The 23,376-nt window shown below is 38.6% G+C and overlaps 2 protein-coding genes across 2 annotated transcripts in view; one reads left to right on the top strand and one right to left on the bottom strand.

Moving 5' to 3' along the window:
* The window catches only part of ephb3a (eph receptor B3a), a 32,124-nt gene extending 23,638 nt beyond the window's left edge, over positions 1 to 8,486 (bottom strand). The window contains exons 1-4 of the mRNA XM_057333511.1: positions 8,061 to 8,486; positions 4,504 to 4,568; positions 2,859 to 3,143; positions 1,984 to 2,371 (exon numbers count right to left, since the gene is read on the bottom strand). Of these exons, the coding sequence (XP_057189494.1) occupies positions 1,984 to 2,371; positions 2,859 to 3,143; positions 4,504 to 4,568; positions 8,061 to 8,187 (865 nt within the window). The 5' untranslated portion in view covers positions 8,188 to 8,486. The remainder of the gene's footprint in view (positions 1 to 1,983; positions 2,372 to 2,858; positions 3,144 to 4,503; positions 4,569 to 8,060) is intronic.
* Positions 1 to 23,290, top strand: part of pcolce2a (procollagen C-endopeptidase enhancer 2a) — a 60,751-nt gene extending 37,461 nt beyond the window's left edge. The window contains exons 2-10 of the mRNA XM_057333512.1: positions 16,361 to 16,565; positions 16,876 to 16,984; positions 17,489 to 17,744; positions 18,260 to 18,384; positions 19,215 to 19,351; positions 19,585 to 19,751; positions 20,068 to 20,151; positions 21,705 to 21,872; positions 22,655 to 23,290. Coding sequence (XP_057189495.1) covers positions 16,498 to 16,565; positions 16,876 to 16,984; positions 17,489 to 17,744; positions 18,260 to 18,384; positions 19,215 to 19,351; positions 19,585 to 19,751; positions 20,068 to 20,151; positions 21,705 to 21,872; positions 22,655 to 22,785 — 1,245 coding nt within the window. The 5' untranslated portion in view covers positions 16,361 to 16,497 and the 3' untranslated portion in view covers positions 22,786 to 23,290. The remainder of the gene's footprint in view (positions 1 to 16,360; positions 16,566 to 16,875; positions 16,985 to 17,488; positions 17,745 to 18,259; positions 18,385 to 19,214; positions 19,352 to 19,584; positions 19,752 to 20,067; positions 20,152 to 21,704; positions 21,873 to 22,654) is intronic.
* The last annotated feature ends 86 nt before the right edge of the window (positions 23,291 to 23,376 follow it).

Below are 23,376 nucleotides of genomic sequence, written 5' to 3'. Positions count from 1 at the left end.
TCAGGTTGCCCCGGGGTACGTCACTGTAATAATTATTCTGTAAATCACTTAAAGGGGTCATATGACACGGCTCAAACTAATATTATCGTTTGTTTTAGATGTAATGCAATGTGAATACATGATTTAAGGTTAAAAAATGCTGTATTTTCCACATACCATGCATGTTTGTATCTCCTCTTTGCCCCGCCTCTCTGAAACGCGCAGATTTTTTACAAAGCTCATCGCTCTGAAAAGCGAGGTGTGCTATGATTGGCCAGTTAACCAGTGCGTAGTGATTGGTTGAATACTGCAAGCGTGTGATGGAAATGTAACGCCTCTTACCATATTTGGAACATCAGGTTCCAAAGCAATTGTGCTGACAGGTACGCCCATCTTACTTGCGTATACATTTGGGCGGTCTTAGTCAAGTCATACCACCAACTGACGTAGATTTGTGGGGGTGTGGTTACACGAGGCGTTTCAGGCAGGTCTGGGTGAGCATTCGCTTTTAGATAGAATGCATCTTTTGTTCCGACACTTACATTTTTGCAATTTTACGTGTCTAATACATGCATGGGCAACTTATAACACATTAAAGACACAGAAAAACACGTATCCGCGCTATATGACACCTTTAAAAAATGCCGAATGACAGCATGCTTTTTATTCTTACTTAAATTTAGACATATTAAATATTTTCCTCCATGTTTAGTTACATATAGAGATTAAATGGAGCATAGATAAATATATAAATTATGATCAAAATCACTTTATTTTTTTAATGTCTTGAAAAAGAAAATTTGTGCCCCGTCTGTGAATTCCAAGCTAAATTCACATGATCTATATATGAGATTAGGAGCATCAAATCAGTCATAGCCATTAAAGGGGTGCTGCAACGGTGTGTCATGCATTCTGACTTCTTTACAATGTTAAATGTGCTGTCTTCTCATGCTTGACATGGTCAACTTGTCAAAAAACGAGTTGGGCGTATTACGTAGTATTTCTGTGCTCAGTACACTCCCCCAGCGATCGTACAGGTTTCGGAAAGTTTTTTTCGAACATATAAAACTGTTTCGTAACAATTTTTCTTAGTCCCTTATTGGACAATTCTCCCAGAAAAGCACGCGGCACGCCCACGCAGCATCAAGGAGAGCAGGGGAAGGAGCATGCGCAGACATCACTTTCACTTGTGTGCAGGAGAGAGATCATACGTTCGCGAAGTTCAGGTGTTTGTTTGTTCACTGCATTTGGGTGATGGATGTTATATAAACGGTGGATATAATGCTGGATTTGGAGATCGTTTGAAACTGATATATGGAGCGGTCCCAGCACTAAAAGATGCCGGACATGAACCACATGTGGTGAGTGAAACTGATGTCTGTGTTTTGTTGGCAATGGGTGCGCACGTGCTTTAGTTCAGCCTACCCCTCCCCCCGGCATACAGCTGTATCTATCTTTTATAAATGTGATCAAACTAAATACTCTTCGAAGATACGAAGTATGAAATACTACTCTATAGGTACTCAAGTTTAATATGAGATTGGCAGAAACCGCTTGTGTTAGAGCCGCTTTAAAATAAAGAAAACTGGTCATTTGTGTAGATATAGATCATATGAAATTACTGCTTTTATTGACACTACCTTTTATTATTTGGGTAATGTTATTTGACATGTCCTTACTCAGTCAATAATAAAGATATCAAGAATTATTTTCACAGGATTATTTTATGTAGAAAACAGTGAATCACAAAAAATTGACTCGCTGGGTTTTCTAGACTGGTTCACAAAAACCAAGCAAACTGGATGCTATGTTTAAATAATTCACAATGTCTTACAAACACTAGTTTAAAATTAGCATTACCAAAGACTGCTTAAAAAAGCACAAAAACACTTTGACCTGAAAGTATCTCTTTCATACAGATTTCATAATCCAGTGTGGCATCTGCCAGCAAACACTCAAAAGCTTTAGTGAGAATCCGCTTTAGTAAAAAAAAAGAACACTCACCCTGACACTGAGTATCTTTTTTGGCCGGCTCAAAGCCCGGCATGCAGGTGCAGGCTCCCACAGGAACCATCCATTCTCCGTCTCCATTACAATACAACTTTAGAGGTACCGATTCCTCTACGGCGTTTGGCACGCAGGCCCCCGCGGCGATGACTAGGGAAGTGGCTTCGGCACCCGTGGCCGTCTCGGGGAAGATGGCGAAGTTGGCGATGGTGGTGGAGCACTTTTTAAAGAAGACCCTGGCGGAGATTAGGGACATACAGGCGCCCAGGTCCTGGAAGGCCAGGTAGAAACCAGCTTTGGAAAGAGGACCGAAGCTCCGTACTTTGGTGTTGACGATACCGGATTCCAGCAATGAAAAGCTTTCATCAGGGGCTATGGTGTCCACCTGTGACAAAGGACAAGATAAAGAATCCTTATAAAAGTCTTGACATATATAATTTCATTAAAGCTATTCAAATTCATGTTCATAGCTCAGATAATTTAGTTTAAAAGAATTTGAAGATTTTTTTTAACCATCCGAGTTAATAAAAATCTTTCACATATGATTGCACACTTTGGGATTTTATCACATCTGAGCTCAGTTTGAGACAGATATGAGATTACTGAAGTTAATTTCTCAAGAGACAAACCTTTTATCACACTGCTATTCAGAAGAAACGTATGCAGCTTTGCAAATTTTTTACAAATATGTGATCGTATGGCTCAAGCGGTTAATCCCTTTCTCCATTTATCCATCTAAACATTCCATATATATCTGCATCTGTATTGCATTCCCAAGGCAAGTAAACCGTGAAAATGGCACAATTCACCAAAATGGGAAATGCATCTCTATGCAAACTCATCATTTAAGAGCAAAACTCATTCGAACTGACCTTTACATAAGGGTTCTCCCTCCAAGGCGGGCTGCTTCCTGTGGCCGTGTCTCCATCGGATTCATAGTAGAACAGATTAAAGGTCTCCTTACAGGAGCCCGGAATATTCGGGATACTGCCACAGTCTCGCACAGAGAACTTGAGCTCCACGTAGACGCGGAGGACACCTCGCCGGGGGATGAAGTCTGTCCGCAGCCAGTTGTTCTGATTGGGCTCCAGGACGTTACACACCTGGTATGTCCTGATGGGGCTCAAGTGGTCATCGTATCCACTTACTTCCTCCCACTGAGAAGAGGATAAAATTCTGCCACTTACTGCACAATGGACTTTATTTACAAGGCCAACCTAACTGTATTGCTAGAGTTTTAACAGTAACCATCAGAAATAGCAATAGGCGAACTGTGATATATGTCTGAAAGCATAGTTCACCCAAAAAAATCACCCGAAATTCTTTTATCATTTAATCTGTATGATATTTTAAAGAATGCTGGTAACCAAACAACATTGGCCCCCATTGACTTACATTGTTTGGACAGAAATAACATTTTGCAAAATGTATTCCCCGGAGGAAAAACATGTTTTGAATGACAAGAGAGTGATTAAATGTTGAAAGAATTTCATTTTTGTGTGAACTATCCCTTTAACGAGTAAACATAATAGGTGATAGACTAATATAGTACATTATGTTTTTCAGCAATTATGAAACCAAATTAAGCTTTATTTTATTAAACACACAGACATTTTGTGTGCATCTCATTTGCCATTATTAAGTTGAATTATAACAGCCCCCAGTGTTTGCAGACATAAACCATAGCCGGGGACAATCTCATACAAAGATCTCATACTTGCTTTTAATAAACTAAGCTTTATTGTACGTAAGGAGTGCATTAGCAATAGCGGCTCCATATATGCCATACCTTGTAATTCTCCCTATTGCTTACCCGTTATGAAAATATTCCCCGTGCATATAGTTTCTATTAAGTCTAACACAAAATCCTAAACCATAGAAATGTCTACAAAAATCCATATATATTGATTGAAATGAAGACGACACCTTCAAATTATGCCCCGAAGCATCACTAACAGGTAGAGGAGGATAATGCTCAATTAAATACATGTCAGGGGTTTAGGTATAAATAAAAAGCTTTCTCAAAGGTGACATTTGGGTTTTGTGAACTTCTCACAACACAATTAAGAGGCATCACAGCGAGGGGTAGCATGTGTTTATCTCCAGGTGCGAAGGAACACATTACTTATGATGATGCATGGCTTTTGAGATGCCAGACATCGAGCAACAGCCTGCAGGAAAAGGGCTGAGCTGCTTAAGATTGTTGCCATGGCAACTCATCATTTCCATTGACTGACTTCGCATGCACATTCCAAAGACAAATCGTACTACGGAAGCGAGTGGATTTGGGGGGTGGGGGGTGTCGAGCTTAAGGTCAGATTTGCCATGGTTAATTTCCTTACCAGTCACGTGTGTAAACCGCCACTGTGAGCTCCTGGGATATTTACATACAGTACGTGCTTGCACATAGAGAGGTAGAGGGTGATTTTTCTTGCCCATTGTCTCATTTGTAGGGGAGTCTGAGCAGATCACCCACCTTATGAACAATTACAAAAAGGAAAAAGCTAACACACTCACCCCGCTTTCCGGATAGGTGGTCCACGCCAGCTCTGTAGTAGCCCACCTGCTGTCCATAAGAGTCTCTGCAAAATAGACAACCAATGAGCCTCTAGACAACAGCAGCCTGCAATCCAAACGTAGGCCGGCATTAGCACACTAATATCTGTAATTTCAACTGCTGCATATCAAAGCACTTCACTCATCTGAATTCCCCGCATAGTCTGTGGAAGGCCTAATCACTGTTTTCGCTCCGCACACTAATAATGCAATCCGCATTTATCTAGCCACTCCAGCTCTGGCCTGTGGCTGATCCCAGAACAGATCCTGCTGGGTACCGCAGGGACGCTCTAGATGCGGTGACATTCTGCATCCAAGGCACTCGCTGTTCTCTAAACACATTCCAATCAGTGGAGCAAAACTTCACGGGCAAGCTTCGGCAAATTAAGCGAGCACGCCAATGTTTTATTCACTTTTTACGTCGGTGCTCGATGAAGCCGAGTGCTCGCTTCAAATTAATGTGACACACACACATCTGGAAGCAAATCCATGGAATATTTAGAGCAGAACATCAACTTAGCTGATTAAGGCCCCGACAAATACGCGTATGCTGCTCAGACTGGCAAACACTGAGTTAGTGTTTATGGACATAGTACACCTCGCTTTTATAGTGCTGTAAATCACACAAAGAGTTAATTGTGTGACGAAATAGCTGTAAGGGCATCTCGCTCTGTGAAATATTCATAAAACCGGAGCGATATTCTTTGATCAATTCCTTATGACCGCATTCCGTCTTTCCTTAAGGCTTTTTGCATCTGTGCACTTGGCTTCGTTGTGGAACACAGCATCACCATTTTTTTATTTTACACAAAGCAGCTCATTGCAGTCTATCTGACAGAAATGAGTATACAGGATGTTCTTTGCGTTGTACAGTCAGCAGATGTACAAAACTCATTATCCTTTGAAATCTTTTGTAACTTCGCCAAGCTTCCAAAATGTAAATTATAAAGAACTATCCGCACTTCAAAAATAGCTGGCCTAAAAATAACTCTATTGGAAAATAAGCGCAGGGGAAATTAGACAGAACACAAGTTGGGTTAAACTAACCCAGCATCTGGGTTGTACAAAGGATGCCCAACATTAAAATGATCAAAACCAAAAAAACGGGCCATGACACAAGCTCAATTTCTTGGGTTAAAAAATAACTGTGTTTGTAGAGACAGTATAAAAGCAGTTTCAGGGAATTTGTGTGAGGGAAATTAAGGACCATGCTTAAATGTTTACTGTACATTATTATTATTTGAATACATACAAACATAACAAGCTTAAGACCTCTGTAATGATTCGTGTTCGACCGATATGGGTTTGCACAAATGCAATTAAATGAGTAAAAGTGACATATACAGAAAATTGGTGAAACTAAATAAACAATTATTGTGTATTACATGCCTAGTTCGTAGCATGTAGCTTAGCATTAAAACAGACTTGAAGACTTGAAAAGGTCGGCACATGATATTACATTAGTCGTGGGCAGTTAAACATGGCTTGATATGAATAAATAGGAATTGAAACATTTTATTAATACTTACAAATTAAATACAATATTTGTATCACATCCACCTCACAACGACTCAAAATTCTGAGTTTACATCTGAGTGGCCTTTTTAAGAACAAAAAGCTAATGTGATGCACGGCGGCAGAACAGAAAAAGTAATCATTTAAAAAAAATCCAAATATCTATCCATTATATTGGTCACGGCGATATATCTGTCTATCATTACTAATGATAACCACTAACAGGCCTGGAAAACATTTTTATTTGTTTATATTTAGACACCACAGTGCCTGGGCTGCTTGACAGATGGATTGAACTGACACAGGGGACCCTCAATGCAGCTTTACACTTCCTCTTGTCATGAGGTGCTCGGTCCACTTGACCTCCAATGGAAGTGTAACTAATAGTCTGTTAAGAAATCTGCTTGGAAACTTGGTCTATGAGTCACACATCTACTCTCTCACACACACACTATATTGATTTGGCTCTGACACAGAAACTGATGAAGAATCGAGGCAGTCACGGCCAGAGTATCTGCCTCTACTGTAGTTTTAAGGATTATTGGGATACGACATAGGTGCATATTAATGCTGGTTCTGCATGTATCCTCACTCAAAATGCCTAACTAAAGCCTGCCTTGAGACTGTTAATTCATAACAAGGAAAAGCCTTGTTTTTGCCAAGCAGCAATTTGTTTTGAATATGAAATGAATATTCGTCAAGCGTTAAATTACAAAGGAAAAGGGGAGACTAATTGCCCGTATGCATTTTTTGCCAAATATGCAAAAGACAGACTTCTAAACCCCTTCAGAAACGGAAATGTAATTAAAAATGACGGGACACTAACCTATTCACAACATCCCTTGAATCCTAAAGTCATTGAACCTCAAGGGTATCGATAGCTTTTTTCGAAACCACACCTAGACTTGATTTCTGGCACGTTTCCCCTCACCGCTGCTTTCAAAACATACATTTGTAATACATTTCAAGACGTGTTGTTACTAGATGTTCCTCAGTTCCCTCACCTAGTCTAGTCCTTCGAACAGCTGTAATCACACAAGCCAATTAACATGTGTGGCAATTACACTGAAGTGATGCTGCTCTCATCACTTCTGGTGATGTAAAGGGCTTTGGGGGAAATGTGTCACACCAAAGCAACAGGGGGGTTACAGCAGTCTTAAACCATGTGTTTAGCAGCACTGAGCCCTGAAAATCTAACAGCTACATGGGATTTTAAATAAAGCAACGATCAAAGTAAAGCCTTCCCATATAACATCAGCAAAGGCTTCACTTTTATATTCAAGAAAAATATAGAGAGGTTTGGTTGTGTGAAGGACATGTTTATATTTAACACAATAACTGCTCATAAATGTGATGTAGACTGTATTGTCACGGTTTGTTTTTATAACAAAAGGCACATAGGGCTTGCGGCGAAATCATCTGTATCAATACATATAAATGCCATAACACAAACATCTTATCAATAGACTGCGCGAACCACAGAAATGATACATTTCACAAAAGCAGACTTTTGGAATCGCGTTTAGAATGTAAAAAATGACTGTAACGATAAAAAAACTGCCAAAAAAACACGACACATGAAGCTCTGGTATTTCTATGAACAATGCAACTGCGCAGTCATCCGTCCAGACTACATCTAAACGGACGTAACTGCTTCTATCGTTTTTTCTTCTAAATACATTTTATATAGAACATAAACGCTTTAATGTGTTACAATGTTTATATTTATGCAACATTTGTAGCTTTCCGCCGTTTTACGATGGCACGCTGAACTGCATCGCTGGCGGAAGAATTAACGTCAAAATACCGAAGCATGAAGAAATTTAAGTTTTCGCCAAACGCGAAGTTTCAAGACATCAAGCCACACGATCGTCACAACTGCCACGATTAAACGGTGTTTTCATGATGACATTTCCAACAGATTTCATAAAAAAACAGCCAACCGATGACCAAGGTAGCTCGGAAACAAGAGTAGCCCCGTAACAAAGAGCGTTTTCACTTACCTTCAACGGCGAGAATCACGGGAACCCAAAGGCTGTATAGTAACAGCGAATAATCCATTGTCATAAAGCTTGGGCTTGCAACATGAATAGCGCTTTGCCTATTTGCCGTCGGGACGCAAAGTCTCATTAAATCTCAGCGCACATTGAAGAGAGTGGCGAATTCACGCACGAATTCAGCCTGTGAAAAAAATACGCACAGTTCCTGTTGGTGTGATTGTCTTTCATTCAGAACATCTCTTTCACGAGAGGAGTCTCTCATGCTGCACGAGTGATCTGCTCTCTCTTCTACATGTGTGGCATCATTCTCGTCCTCAGTGTGAAAGAAGCTGTTGATTCTCTGCGACTATACGGAGGAGTGTCAATTGCACAGAATTGGAGGGAGGGAGGGGGTCCTACTAGTCCTACGGCACACCCCTGCGGGAGATCGGTCATCATTTACAGATTAACTACTCCCCCGTGTTCTTTGATTTACACGTTTAATTGTGCTTTCAGAGAAGTATTAAAACAACACAATAACTCTTCTATCGCGTCTGAGGACATCTGCACCAGAACGCTCTAAATCTGAACCGCGAGGCATTTCTGATGTATGGGTATTTTTTGAAGCGCAGCGCCACTTACTGTCTGTTTACTGCAAAAGTTGCTGTCTTTAACGGGACTCACTTGGCAAGATGCCTGTCGGATATTCGTGTAACAATCACCCAACACCAATAATAAAATCACCATCCTGCTTTCTGCTGATTAAATAATGGATCTTGACAAAAAGGATACATGTAAATGACCTTCTAAATGGTGTTTTTATGCTTTAGTCATCACAAGCAAAGAGTAATGTAAACCTCAGTAATCGGCTACGTTAACGTTGCATCATGATACTTGGGAAATCGTGGGAGCTCATCCAAAGATTTCCAGCAAGCAGAATTTTGGCACTTGAGAGAAACAGCATCTATCTTTGGGTAAGACCGTCTTTGATTACGCAAATATTACCTCAGCCTAGAAATATTTACATCTCCTAAATATGAAGTCTGATATTCTCATATAGTCTTTTTGATGTCACAAATACATTGCCACATGCCATGCCACAAACATTTTAACCTCGGAAGCATCAACCACCCAAACATCTGTTTTAAGCAGCAGATGGTAATAGGTGCTTGTTTTTTGGACTGTTAGCCACTAGCAGAGATTGGCTGGGGAACAGAAGACAGGAAGGAGAGAATACCAGTAAAGGATGAGAGAGAACAGAGGGAGGGTGCCGGAGGGCCAGGCGCTGAGTCAATACAGTAAGCTGACAGAGGTGGATAAAGCATTCTCCCTGTGTGGCTCGCTTTCAAGACACTGCTGAAATATACAGCCAGTCGGGCCGCATGGGTGCAATAGACTGGCGTGGCGATGAAAACAGCTTTCACTTTGTCACCGCTGAGCCTGCGAATCACAGGAATATTGAGCTTTTTCCCCGAAACCAGGAGGGCAAATGGTAAAGGCAGACACGGGGGCCACTACTCTCTTGTCTTTGCCATGGGTCGGCCCTTGACTAGGCAAACTGTGACCAGACAATGGGTGTTTATTCAGTAATTCGAGATAGAGCATTTGGTCATTAGCATATAGACCCACTTCCTCTCTCTATTCAAAACACCTCAGCACAGACTTTGTTTTTCTTTCTTTGTGGAGATCACCAAGGCCCCTCTGACTTCAATTATGATTTGAAAGGTGGCCAATGACAAGAAGCAAATGTTGACGCGCAAATCAGAACAGCTGGAGAGAAAGTTTCATAGAGGTTTAATTACTTTGGTTTTTTATTATCGTATCTTTGCATTTCAGATTCTTCTGACCTAAATCCTAAAGAAGTTTTTAACAACACCAATCAGAAACAGCTCCATCTTGCTCGCTGGGTATAAGAAATGCTATCATGGACAAGATAATTAACGATATAATTCATATTATTACTCTGACTGAACTCCATAGACTTTTTTTTACGTGTGGCTTGGCGTTTGGAATTATTTTGATGACAAAAAACATTTGCAAAACATAAGTAAAGAATTAAAAGAAAGTATTAGTTGTGCAGTGTAATTGTTTATGGTAACCTAAATTGTGCTTCATGTGGTAAATACTTGTTTATTTTTAGGCTTTTTGCCTTGAATGGTATAGGACAGTGGATGCAAACACAAAAATAGGAGCTGAGAGAGGGGTGTGGGATCTGGACAAGACCCAGGCCAGACTTGAAGGTCTTCATGAGTCAACAGCTCATATCTGGCACATGTTCACCGACCACTGCACTACAGCTCTGACGACATCTAAATTAACTGGTTTTATTTGTTAAAAAATGATTATTTAATATGACAAAAAAATCACCCTGACCACATCAGATACAACCAATGTGATTTTTAAAGACTATATCAACACTCAATCAATAAAGGTGCTTAAAAGGTTCTTCACAGCAATGCCATAGAAGAACCTTTTTTTGTTTCCACAAAGAACCATTTCTTTCTTACTTGTGAACAAAAAGGTTCTTCAGATGTTAAAGGTTCTTAATGGAACCAAAAGGTTCTTCTATGGCATTGAAGTACCTTTTGAAGCACCTTTTTTAAGAGTGAAGTAGAAAGAAGTCCTTTGTAATCAACTGAGATAGTAAGAGTTCAGATCAAAGTAATGTAAACAGGACACAAACAACATAAACAGCTTCTCACAATGTATGGTGAACCACAAGGCCTTAAAAAAGCTTGAATGAAGCTTACAAGACCATTATGCCTATGAACAAGAAGCAGGTAAGAACATTCAGGAATGTGAAAACAGGAATCAAAATCAAATAGGACTACAAAATAAAAGTCTACATAATAATAGCACAAGCAGACCTGACATTTTCAAACAATTGCATGTTATGATTGCGTAGAGTGTGTTATCACCAGGGGTGGATTAAGGTGGTCAGGGGCCCCTAGGCCCCTCTTTGGGTGAGGCCCCTCTTAGGTGTCTTTCACGCTTGAAGTTTAGTTCGGAACGGAGCACGGTTTGCATGAAATGCCACTAATGTAAAAGCTGTCACGCAAACTCAAGTGTTTCCTCTAGTACATTCCAAGCTACTTTGCAACGGCAAACACCACGAGAGCACAAGCTCAAGTTTTATACAAGTATCAGGGTTTTTCCTGCATAGAGAAATTGGAGGCGGCCGCCTCAGTCAAATGTCGTGCCGCCTCAGGCTCTCGCCAAAATTATGTTGTGAGTCTTCACAAGAAATGCTGCGTGCATTTAACAGACTGTCATTTGTAACTGCAGTTGCGACATTAAGCCACAGTGGAGGCGCTGTTTCGTTATCAGCACACTGAGGCGCTAAAAAGAGTTGCAGAACAAGAGCTAGCTGTGTTTCACGGCTGTTTGTTTTGCATCCAAGTACGTTTAATTTCTTGAAATGTATTAAATTAACATGACGTACATCATTGTAATGTCTTTAGCTGTGCAGTCAGATCGTTGAATCAGCGTGTACTGTACACAGCGAGTTCACCAGTATGAACGCACATTGCGTTCAGAACGACTCGCACACGAATGACTCATTTGAACAGATTCATTTAAACTATTGAATTTTTCAGTCACTAGTGAATATAAGAGATCATTGAATCATTTAAAGTGAACCACAGAGAATGCAAGCTGTGAATGAGCTTTGTTCATTTAGAAAGACTGGTTAATTCATTTGGCTATTGTGGGCTGAAAAGTTAGTTGAAATAATAAAAAAAACATTTCTGTTTGGTTGAATAAAAGTAATGTTTTATATAACTTAATAATTGTCATTTTTATCTAATTTTATTAGAACTTTTAATATGTCAAACTCAAAGTCACTTTGGTTAAGCCACTTAAAGGTACGGTACACTTAAAGGATGGCACCACCTCAGCCTCATTTTGAGCCAGGAAAAGTATACGTGAAATATAAACGGCCCCTAAAAACGCCTCGGTGGATCTTTACCGAGACACAAGCCACTGTGCATTACATAAACTGTGTATAAAACAAAGCAATAATTAAAAAAAACCAACCTGTATAATATGCGTGTCATTGTGGAATAACTCACTGAAATATTCCCGATGACATGATGAGCTAACTGCTGCAACTGCTAAGTATCCCGCTGCAGTTGTTTCAACCGCAGCACCGATGTTAGCCAATGCGAGCTGCCAGTCCTCCTTCTGCTATCTTGGTCACGTTGTTCTTTCAACCTTTGTATTTTTCATTTTTGTGCTCCACTATTGTACTTTCTTTCACACATTTTGCCGCTATGCCGTCTTGCAATAGCAGTGACGTAAATGAAAATGATTGCATGATTTCACCAGCAGCTGATTGGACAGACCCAAATGTAATATCTATCCAATCACCGTCTTATTTTTTGTTATATTTCTATATGGGCCAATTAGGGTCTTTTTTTTAGTCGCGCTGAAGTAAATTCAAAATAAAGAATCCAATCAGAGGCCCCTAAACAGGTGGGGCCCCTAGGCTGCAGCCTAGGCAAGCCTGTTCGTTAATCCGCGCTTGGTTATCACTAGTAGTATTTTATCATATTTTAGAAATGTTAACATTTATAATGTTAAAATGTTAATAGGCTAGCTGTTACATTAATTGAATGGCTCATTCGAACAATCCACACACCTCTCTGTTGTTTTGAAATATCACAGCATTCTGTCATCTTTGGTTAGAGCTCAAGAATAAAGACTGCAGGCCCGTACACATTTGTCAGGTTTCAGGGCGAGGGTGGTGATCTCGGATTAGTTTTGGTTCTCTGCAGTGAAATGAGATTTGGTGGATACCCTATATCAGCACTTTTACTTTGAGACACTTCATACAAATGAGTCCAGGGTAGATTATATGAATTGAAATTTCTTTCTTTCATGATACAATTATCTACCTCAGAAAATGGTCCCTTAACTAGAAAACCAAAATGAACCAAAAACATTTCCATTAGGAGTTTCTTTGCAGCTGTACTTTCTCATAGGGAGACAATCTCAATAAGGAATATTGATGATTCACCAGATTTTTCGTGCTGTTTTTGCTACACGGTCTTCCTCCATTATTCATTTGCTGCCTGTTTTTAATCTCCAGTGGGCTGACTCAGAATTCATTTTTCCATTTGGAAAGTGTTCCCCCTGTCTGCACTTGTCCATAGCGTTGATTAAGTAGGCCCTGGTGGAGTGGAAATTACATTTGGATTTTATTTTAACACATTTTTTTGGTACATTGTATTTACTAATCTAATCTGCGCGGGAACTGGAATAAAGTTTTGCCAAATTCATCTAGGATTATGGTTCGACTTGATGTTGCGCGATTTGCTTTAGTTTCTCATAGTAGTGTTTTCATTTAAATAAAATTTGCTGGAGTTTTTTGGTGAATCAAGATATGTACAAAGTCCAATATATGGCGACACATCTGAAGTTTACAGACAGTGCAGAATAAATCACAGAAAAAGTGCTTTGAAGCAATTACTAAAATGGAAGCAGCTGAATCTCTGTTGACATTTAAAAGTGGTTTCATGCCTATTGAGACTATTGGATTTCACATGGCGCAATGCCAATTGCTTAATTTTTGATATATTCGATTTTGTTGTTCCCGTCTACTAACCCATTCTGTCTGTATATTGGACAATAACAACACTATAAATTAACCAACCAATATCTTTCTGAGCTAGAAATATCCATAAGACTGATTAGTTTTTTATGTTTTTGCTATAGAAGTATTGAGATGACATTCTCTACTGAAAACTAATAACAAAAAAGGTTTTAGTTCCTATGACTCCTGCAGTGCTTTTTCTATGAATTAATTTCTTTGTTACATACTTGATGTTCACATCTGCCTTTTTTATTTCAATAACACAAATGCAATTTTTTTATGGTAGATCTCATTATAACTAAATCCCCAGCACTAGTAACTGGTAAAAGCCAGTTTTTTATTTTTTCACATTCATTTTATTAAACTAAATCCCAATACTGAACAGGAGCAGCTCAATAACTTACATCAGATTTGCTACTATGCTGCGACTCTGAGCTATCCATCATGTTCTCCTCCTGAGCCAGGTAAAAACTCATCCCATTTGCCTTTTATTCAGTGTGAGGCCACGCTGCTTCCAAAATATTTCACTAAATTAATGACATCTGCTTTAGGACTAAAATAATACAAATCCGTATCTCCTCTCATCCTTGAACCTATTTTAACTATGCCTTTTCTAGTCTCCCATATCGATCAATTAACGCTGTAGATCAAACACTTTAGCAGCGTCTGGCATTGCTTCTTTCAGGAGTGGGCTCAGATAACAGTATGAATGAAAACCAGCTTACTGGGGGGTTGGGCACTAGAATATTTACCAAGGCTGTTCAATATGACTGCCAAACTGACAGGATCTCACGAACTATCCAGGGAAATAAAAACTGGCTTCACCATAACACAGACTCGAGTAGAAAAGTAACCTGACACGTGATATTTGGACCCTTGCATACAAAAACAAACCATGTAATGGTCTTCATGACTTCCATGTGCCTTTTTGAAACTCAAGCGCCATGGACAAGGCTGCGAATGGTCCTTCAATTTGCCCGTAATTGTTTATGTGTCAGTTGTTTAGGTTCAGTCAAGAAGTTCTAGTTCTAGTTAGTTCTCATAAACTCAGACTGACAACCATTCTGGAGCTGCCAACGGGCTTTGGAAAGAACAACATCTGGATAAAGATGTAGACAAAAATTTTGAAATTTGATCTTGAGCACAGAAAAGGTCCTTAATACCCACTCTGATTCCTGTCAGGTCCACCATTGTTTCCCCTTTGAACAGAATACCTGTAGTTGAGTCATTAGATGCTAATTTACGTTTGAGTAAATATTACTAGGTCACCGCTTTCCCTTGGGCCAACAGTTTGCATTAATGAATTGTATGTCACACACTTGGCAGTATGGCCACATCTCGTTCCATTAAGCCTAATATTAATTCACCGAATGGCTACAGCCCAAATGGAAGCCCTTGTTTTTAGTGCCAGAGGCCTATTCAAAGGCAGTGCCAGGGCTCCGGGACAAGCATAATAAATAAGGCTTTGTAAGTGCATCGTAAAAATCACTTATCCTCATTTTGCGGTGGGCCAAGGTATGCTAGAGGGCAATCTGCAAGCATTTGGTCAGTAGGAAATTGCTCAAATCTGAATGTAATACCCAATTCAAAACGATCAATCAATGGTCAATTGAGAGAGTATTGGAAGAATTTCACCCACATGTTGCACATTGCTTGTGTTGCTGTACATTGGAGAGGGATTCGTGCTGCTGCTTATGTCTGGATGACCTATAGGAATAAAAATGTCAAATGTGTCCATATTTACGATATAGAAAAATTGTAATATAGATAAATGGTAAAATCATGTTGATAAATGGATGGCTTATATGAACAAAATGCTTTGATTAATTGAATGTGAAAATGATGTGTCACAGTGTTTCAAAATGTGTTTGTCTGTCTCAGATTTGTAAGTCAAAGATTCAGTGTGAACTCACACAGTTGTCATAGAATGTCTCACAGTTTGCAAAGCTGAATTATCTATCGACATTCCTTATTCTCATTGTATGTAAACAATGGTCACATTTGTTTCCAGTTTTTTTTTTCTCTAGACTATTAAGAAATACAGTGTTGCCAGTTTTCTTGTATATCATAGAAATGCAAAACAAACCCCGTGACTGCTTTGGGAATTTTAGTTGTAATCAAATTGTCTATCATTGTAATATATGAGTATGACAACATGTTGCAAAATTGTCAACAATCAATACATTTTATAAAAAGAGGATCAATGGCCTTAAGAAATAAAAAAGATGTCAATATGTTAACAGCCCATGACACTGATAAACGATTGAAAATTGTGATTATATTTGTAATTCCAACAATAAAAACTAAATGACCAAATAAAAACAAATGTTTACGGTATTACAATTATATTGGATTAACACGACTGTGTTGAAATAATACTAGAAAATCAGGACCAGAAATGTTGATAAAATCTTGTGCAAGGTAGACATCTAGTGGTCTTCCATCAAGCGTTAACCAGGTGGACTCGATCGTCTCGGTGAAGAGTAAAATGCTGTAAATGAGGGTAGGCTACTTAATAAAAACTCGCTGATAAATGTTTAAATTTGTTAAAATATAATGCATACTTAAAAATATCTTTAACAGGTTGAGTGACACAAATAAAGGCAATCAAATTAAAAATTACAGTTAAAATCTAAAACTGCGCATCTAAATTTAAAATTAAGATTTTAACGCATTTGATTGCATAATAAAAGAGAACAACACCCGTTTTAAAACTTGTTTTTATTTCCAGATCAAAGTTCTTCCCTCCCGCTCGAGCAGAACAAACAGCACATTCATGAGCAGGAGTCAGTCAGCAGTACGATAACGCTGGAGATTTCACTTCTCTTTCTCTCTGAATGTCTCATTTGTGCAAAGGCGCCTCATACCATGAGGATTATAATCTGTATTTTTGCGCCCGCTTTCCTGTTCACTAGCATTTTTGCACAAAGACGAAGGTATGTGAAACTTCATCTGACCTTACTAAATAACAAAACAAATATCTAGAACCAGAATATATCGCTACAAAGTATGAGGAGAATAAAGAAATGAAAGAATAAACCATATAGTGTTTTAAATAAGTAGTCGAATAGATGTTTGATTTTTTGCATATAATGTAACATCTATTTTACATCGAAATAATGCCCATTTTACACCAATTGTATGTTAGTGTAATTGATTACATAACGTAGGCGCGTAAAATAGCGCTGTAATGTAAGTCTTTTTCAACACCAAACGTGCTGTTTACGTGAATTTCCCCTGCTGTAGACCAGTGTTTACGTGTGGTGGGAACTTTACTGGAGACACGGGACTGATCGGGAGTCAGGGGTATCCCGGCGTATACCCACCCAACAACAAATGTGTGTGGAGAATTACAGTAAGACACAGATGTGTGGGAGATATCAGTCTTCAATGCATATTCTTTCTGTGAATGTTTTATGTGATTTTTTCGATAAACAATATTTCCCATCATGTCAGTCCAAAATAGAGTTATTGGAAGATGTATAAAAATACACGAAATAGATATGTCAAGAAGACAATAACATAGGCTGGGTGGTTGCTTTACTGACTCATCAATGATGTTCCAGTCCTTGAAAGTCAAGGCAAAAATCTTAATTTGTTAATTTGGAAAAGTAATAGCACATCTCTCATCAACAAGACAAATAATCGTTCATTTCCGAAGCTCAATTGAAAAACTAGTTAGTAAGCACCTTAGAAAGTACGACCAATGTATTAAAAATGTCTGTAATATCCTGCTGTGACCTCTAACATGGTTGTAGACCATTATAATTCCAATCTCTTTAATAATTCACATCATGCTCTGTGTATATTTCACACTAAGAAGTATTTCATTCTTTACTTCTCTGAATCATCTCTTTAGGTCCCTCAGGGGAGGGTGGTCTCCCTCTTGTTTCAAGTTCTGGACCTTGAGAGTGATCATCTTTGTAGATATGATTATGTTGACATATACGATGGCCACATCAATGGTCAGCGTCTCGGCCGCTTCTGTGGGACTGCAAGACCTGGCAGGTTGGTCACCAATGGAAACAAGATGCAAGTGGTCATGGTGTCGGAAGCCAACACGGCTGGGAGTGGTTTCCTAGCTGCATACTCAGCGATTCGCCCAAATGAAAGAGGTAACAAGACTCTACCAAGTCATTACCGTCCCAATATAGAAAGTGGCCCTTCCCTGTGTTATTTAAAGTAAGTTCAGTTCAACAGTGATCTGTTTTGCTCATAAGGGCACATGATTCCTTTCTTCTTATTTGAATTTTATACACCTCCATAGAAAAATTATAAACATTATGGCCCGGTTTTACAGACACGGCTTATCTTAAACCAGGACTATGTCTTAGTCGAATTAAGATATTCATGTCGCTTTTATGAAAATGCCTTAGAAGAATACATTACTAGTGTGCATCTTGAGACAAAACAATGGCACTGTTATATTTTAAGATATTTCTGGGCAAGTTGTATTCGGTTAAGACAGGTCACACGTACATTTTAGTCTGGAACTAGCCTTAAACCTTGTCTGTGAAACCGGGCCTAAGTCTGTTTAAGGAATTTTGAATCAGTGAACCGCAGAATTTCAGTTTAAAATGTATTGCTTACATAACGTAATGTATTGTAATCTAATGCTTGTCCATGATAGGTGATCGGTATTGTGGGGGTCATTTGGACAAACCTGTTGGGACGATAAAGACCCCTAACTGGCCGGATAGGGACTACCCTCTAGGAGTAACGTGTCTCTGGCATATTGTTGCCCCTCAAGACCAGGTGACTTTACTCAAAAGTCAATTTTATATTTCCTTTCATTTTTATTGTAAGATGGTTTATGTATCATCGGTAGCATTTAAATAGAATATTTGAAGGAAATGCTTAATTTTATTAATTGTGAATTAAATGGATTGTGAAAAGTGGGTGTTACATACCACAGTAAAATGTTAGGTGCAAGGGAAGGTAGGCCTACATAAGAAGACTTAATGATATCAGTGAAAAAGGAAATGGCTTCAGAATCTAAGTCAATTTTCATATTTTAAAGGGATACTCCACCCAAACATGAAAACTCTGTCATCATTTACTAACCCTCAAGTTTTTATAAACCTTTATCAATTTCTTTGTTCTGATGAACACAAAGAAAGATATTTGGAAAAATGTTAGCAACTGACATTTTGGGGACATCATTGACTACCATAGTAGGAAAAATGACTGTATCGTTTTTTTGTTCTATTGTACACAAAATGAGAATTTTGGAAAGCCCCAGTTCTGGGGCACCTATCACTACCATTTTTATTTCCCCTTGTATAGACAGAACAAATAAATGTATACAGGTTTGGAACAACTTGAAGTAAATCATTTTTGGGTGGAGTATCCCTTTATTGTAAGATTATAAAGACAAACTTCATGAAAACATGTACAAATGTTCACAGTAAGATGAACAATGTGTTTTAAGTAAATTGGTGAATTTTGATTTCATGTTGATTTTAAGAGGATATGGAGCTAAACCTGAATTAAAGACTAGAATCGTCTTGTTTTGTATAGTTGCATGAGTTTCAAACAATCCCAACACAATATAACACAACAAACACGATTACTCAATCTCTCAGATCATTGAACTGAAGTTTGAGAAGTTTGATGTGGAGAGAGACAGCTACTGCCGCTATGACCAAGTGGCTGTGTTTAATGGGGGAGAAATGAATGAGTCACAGAAGATCGGCAAGTTCTGTGGAGACAGCCCACCCGTGTAAGAACCTCAGTTCATCATCGTACTCCAATACACCATTAACCACCTGCTTGCAGTGCTTGTTGCGCATACATTTTAACACAGAAGCTCAAGTGTGTGATTTAATGTCAAGGCAGTTTCTTCTTAATGTACTGCACACCTACTTTAAGATTAGGCCATTACAGATTTAATTTATTTATTGTTTGTTTGTTGTATATTTATTTATTATTTTGAACTCCTCTTTTCCCCTTTAGCCCTGTTTATTCTGATGGCGATCATCTCCTTGTCATGTTTATTTCCGATCTGAGTCTGACTGCAGATGGATTCATTGGTCATTACCAGTTTAAACAGAGGACTCTTAGCACAGTCAGTGCCCCCCTCACTCCCGCCAGCACCTCCCCACCCACCACACGACCCATGGGTGAGTCCGAAAGAAACCTAGAAGGCTTCATTTCAGAAGAAGAATGTTAAACTGCTGTATATTATGGGAATGACCTTATGTAGGTAATGACATTGGAATGTAGTGCAGATTTATTATGTTTGGTTCATATGGAACGCATTAGGCTGGTCACATGGGATGACTAATGTAGTCCCATTCTATAACTAAATTGTTTTAACAGAAATAAATGTATGTGACTTGTGGTTGGTTTTATGCTGTATTTTAGTGCATTACTGTAAGAATGTTCTTGAATCGGTCATCACCTTATCCAAAGCAATGTGCTCTTGTTTCTTGAAAGCTCTTACTTATTCTGAAGATCTTTGCAAGCAGAAATGCAAAAGGACTGGAACAATTGAAAGTCATTACTGTATGAGTAATTTCGGTAAGTAGACGTTTTTTAGATTTTAATGTTTTTTTTTAACGCAAAATAACAGCAAGAATTCAAAGAATTTCCTCATCTTTGATATTTATGTTCTGGGAATCACCGGCACATTTAGGCTAGTTACCACAGCACTGAAACAAATGACTTGTTTAGTCTAGCAGTGAAGTCTCAGGTTCGTAAATAAAATCAGTTTTTGAATCTTTACTGTTTACAATAATAATTATGTAAGGAATAATTGACGACGGGCCGTTCATTTATTCGAAAGTTAATGCACCACCCCGAGGTGGTAATGAGGCCACGACGTGAAGCGGAGGTTAAATTTGTCACTTCGGGTGTGCATTAACTTTCGAATAATTGAATGGACCAGAGTCAATTATTCCGCTTATACCAAAGTTACCACACCACGGGACATCGTTCAAATGTTTAATTTCAATGTTTGTCATGTTATCGTCTTTAAAATGCTGTTGATGGTAGGACTACTTTCTTGAGCATCTCATTTCCGTTAGAGCGAACAAACTCGGAAGCTTGAGCCACGTGGTGTGTGTGAGTGAGAGAGCTAGAGATTGCGCACACACCTGCGTATTTGCGGTAATGTGACAGAAAGGCTAGTGATAATAATTTATTTATTCCTCGTATTGTTTCTATCTTCAGCAGTAAAAAAAAACACGCAAACTTTTGAAAGAGTAGGTCTATCAAAATATATTTGTTATCAGTTATAAGCAGCTTGTAGAGGAAAATGAACCAGTAAACTATCAGTGTTTATTAATGCATTTTGTTTTTCTATTTAGTTATTTTATTTATTCGATTTCAGTATATATATTTCTTGTTTTTGAGATGCTTTGTTTAATGAAACGAAACTGCACACGTTTCCATTAGCAGTAAAGTTTGACATTATAAACATCAGTTCAAGAGCAGGCTGTGTGCGGTGATGGCCTGTAAGCTACACTATAACCTTTCTGTTTAAACTTTGCGAAGTGATATGGAACTGTAATGCGGTCAGCAGACCTGGAACACCTTCATAGGTGTGCATTTAACTGAAAGTTAATGCATACCCATAGAACGTTTGTCAACCAATCAGATTGAAGCATTCAACAGCCCCGTGGTATAAATAAATGTAATGAATGAAAAAGCTTTGGGACCACTTTTTTAGTAAGTTTGAAAACTATTTTAATAACTTTTACAACTGTCATTCCTGGACTTCAGTTATTTATATGAAAGCATCAAAATGATGTGATGTAGAAGTTTAACCAACAATAAAGCTAAAACTAAAATAAACCAACAGTAATAATGCACATTTTTAAAGTTAACTAAGCCTCTCAGCCACAGTCTCTGTCTTAATAATAACGCGTGTGGATAGAAAATGTGTTCGGGCTGATACCGAGACTCAGCTCTTTTTTTTAATTGCGGTGGCAGTAAAACTGCTGAGCGCAGGAAAAACAGCAGCAGGCTGAGAAAAAAACTATACATGCCTTATACATTACCATGCACACATATTTGATGCATTTGTTTAAAGCAGAAACTATTATTCAGTGAATACATTTGTTTTTTCACAGTGATTACCGCCACCCTTATCTCAGCCGCCATGAGGGACCAGAGCATCCTCGCCACTTTCTCCATTATGCACCTTTATAAGGAAGGAAGTTTAGCCATCCAGCAGGCTGGAAAAACCATGAGCACCAAAGTCACGGTCCTCTGTAAAAACTGTCCTCTGGTCAGAAGAGGCAAGTGTCTTTATACTAACCTTAATCTAGATTCTTCAACAGAAACCCTGATTGTTTTGATAGAGCTCATTACAGCACCCGGTAAGTCAAGCGGGAGAAAGGAGTAGTTCACCCAAAAATTTTAATTATTTCATCATTTACTCACCCCTCTTGTCATTTCAAACCTGTTTGACTTTATTTCTTCTGCAGAACACAACAGAAGATAATTTGACGAATGTTAACCAAACAACAGTGGTTACCATTCGCTTCTATTGTATTCTATTGGAAGTAAATGATGACAGAATTTCTATTTTTGGGTGAACTATACCTCATGTTTACGCTTGGTTTAGGTTGACTTCGGTAGACAACTTTTTTCAAATTTGAAACTCCAGCCAAGTCTGGCTCCATTTGGGAAATGTAAGAAAGGATATATGGCATTCTCAGCATGACGGTGGGTAACTTAACGCTCGCTCAGGAGAGGGTCTCTGATGGTTTCCTCCAGTCATGGACGGCTAGAATAATAATGTTCGTCAACCGCATGCATGGTATGTGATCTCTGAATGTAGAAATATTTAGCCACAGCGTGGAAACTCTGAAAGCAACTTTATTTGGAGGAAAAAGTCTTAGAAATGTGCCATAGAAGAATTTGTTTAAAATGTGCAGGAAGAATAATATGGCGGTACAAGGCAACAGCGATTTGCTTTGGACTTTTTATTGTTAGAATAACTAAAAAGGGACTTTATTTCTTTAACTCCTAAAATATATAACACATTTACACTTTCCTGTTTATTTTGGTTCTTCAGGGCTGAACTACATTGTCATGGGACAGACCAATGATCAGGGACACGGTGTCATTTCCCCCCTTAATTTTGTCATGGCTTTTAAAGCCAAGAAGCAAAGAGATCTGGGAGTGCTGAAGAACATACGCTGCTGATGTACACAGAGCTCCTACGGGCCGGAACGTTCCATGTGTCTGGAATGGATACGCTAAAAACTCTATATTTCAGTTTAGCACTTTGACATGGTGCAATGATTTATGGTGCTTCTGAAGAAACTATGTGTTACTATAGGGCTTATTTATATCTTAAAGAGTTAGAACTGTGTTTTTGAAATCTTTGGACAATGGACCTCAGCTGTGATAAACTGTTTAGTACTATAAGTCTTAATGGACAGTTTTAGGGTCATTTAATAATTGAGCATTTAATAATTGAATTGATCCTGTTGAAATTGAAATTCCCAACCTTTGCATTGTAACTGCATATTAGAGTCGGACAACATTCATTGTTTTAGAATTCGTAGGCTAAGTTGGCTCATTGCACCACATGGGTTTAATAATAATGTGCTGTCTTAAAAGTATTCTGAAAAAAAAGTTTTTAAGGAAGACTTTCAAATGTAGGTGTGTTTTATATTTTTGACTGCAATACATGTACTCAGTGACTCTCTCGGATTTGGACATTGAACATGAAGTTCTTTCTGCTGTTGCAGAGCATTAAAGAAACAGTGTTTAAAAATGCAGGCATTTACT

This window comes from Triplophysa rosa, linkage group LG5 (genome assembly GCF_024868665.1).
Source record: "Triplophysa rosa linkage group LG5, Trosa_1v2, whole genome shotgun sequence".
Taxonomy (NCBI): domain Eukaryota; kingdom Metazoa; phylum Chordata; class Actinopteri; order Cypriniformes; family Nemacheilidae; genus Triplophysa; species Triplophysa rosa.
The sequence above is the reverse complement of the archived record's forward strand: the minus strand, read 5'-3'. Positions and strand labels throughout refer to the sequence as shown.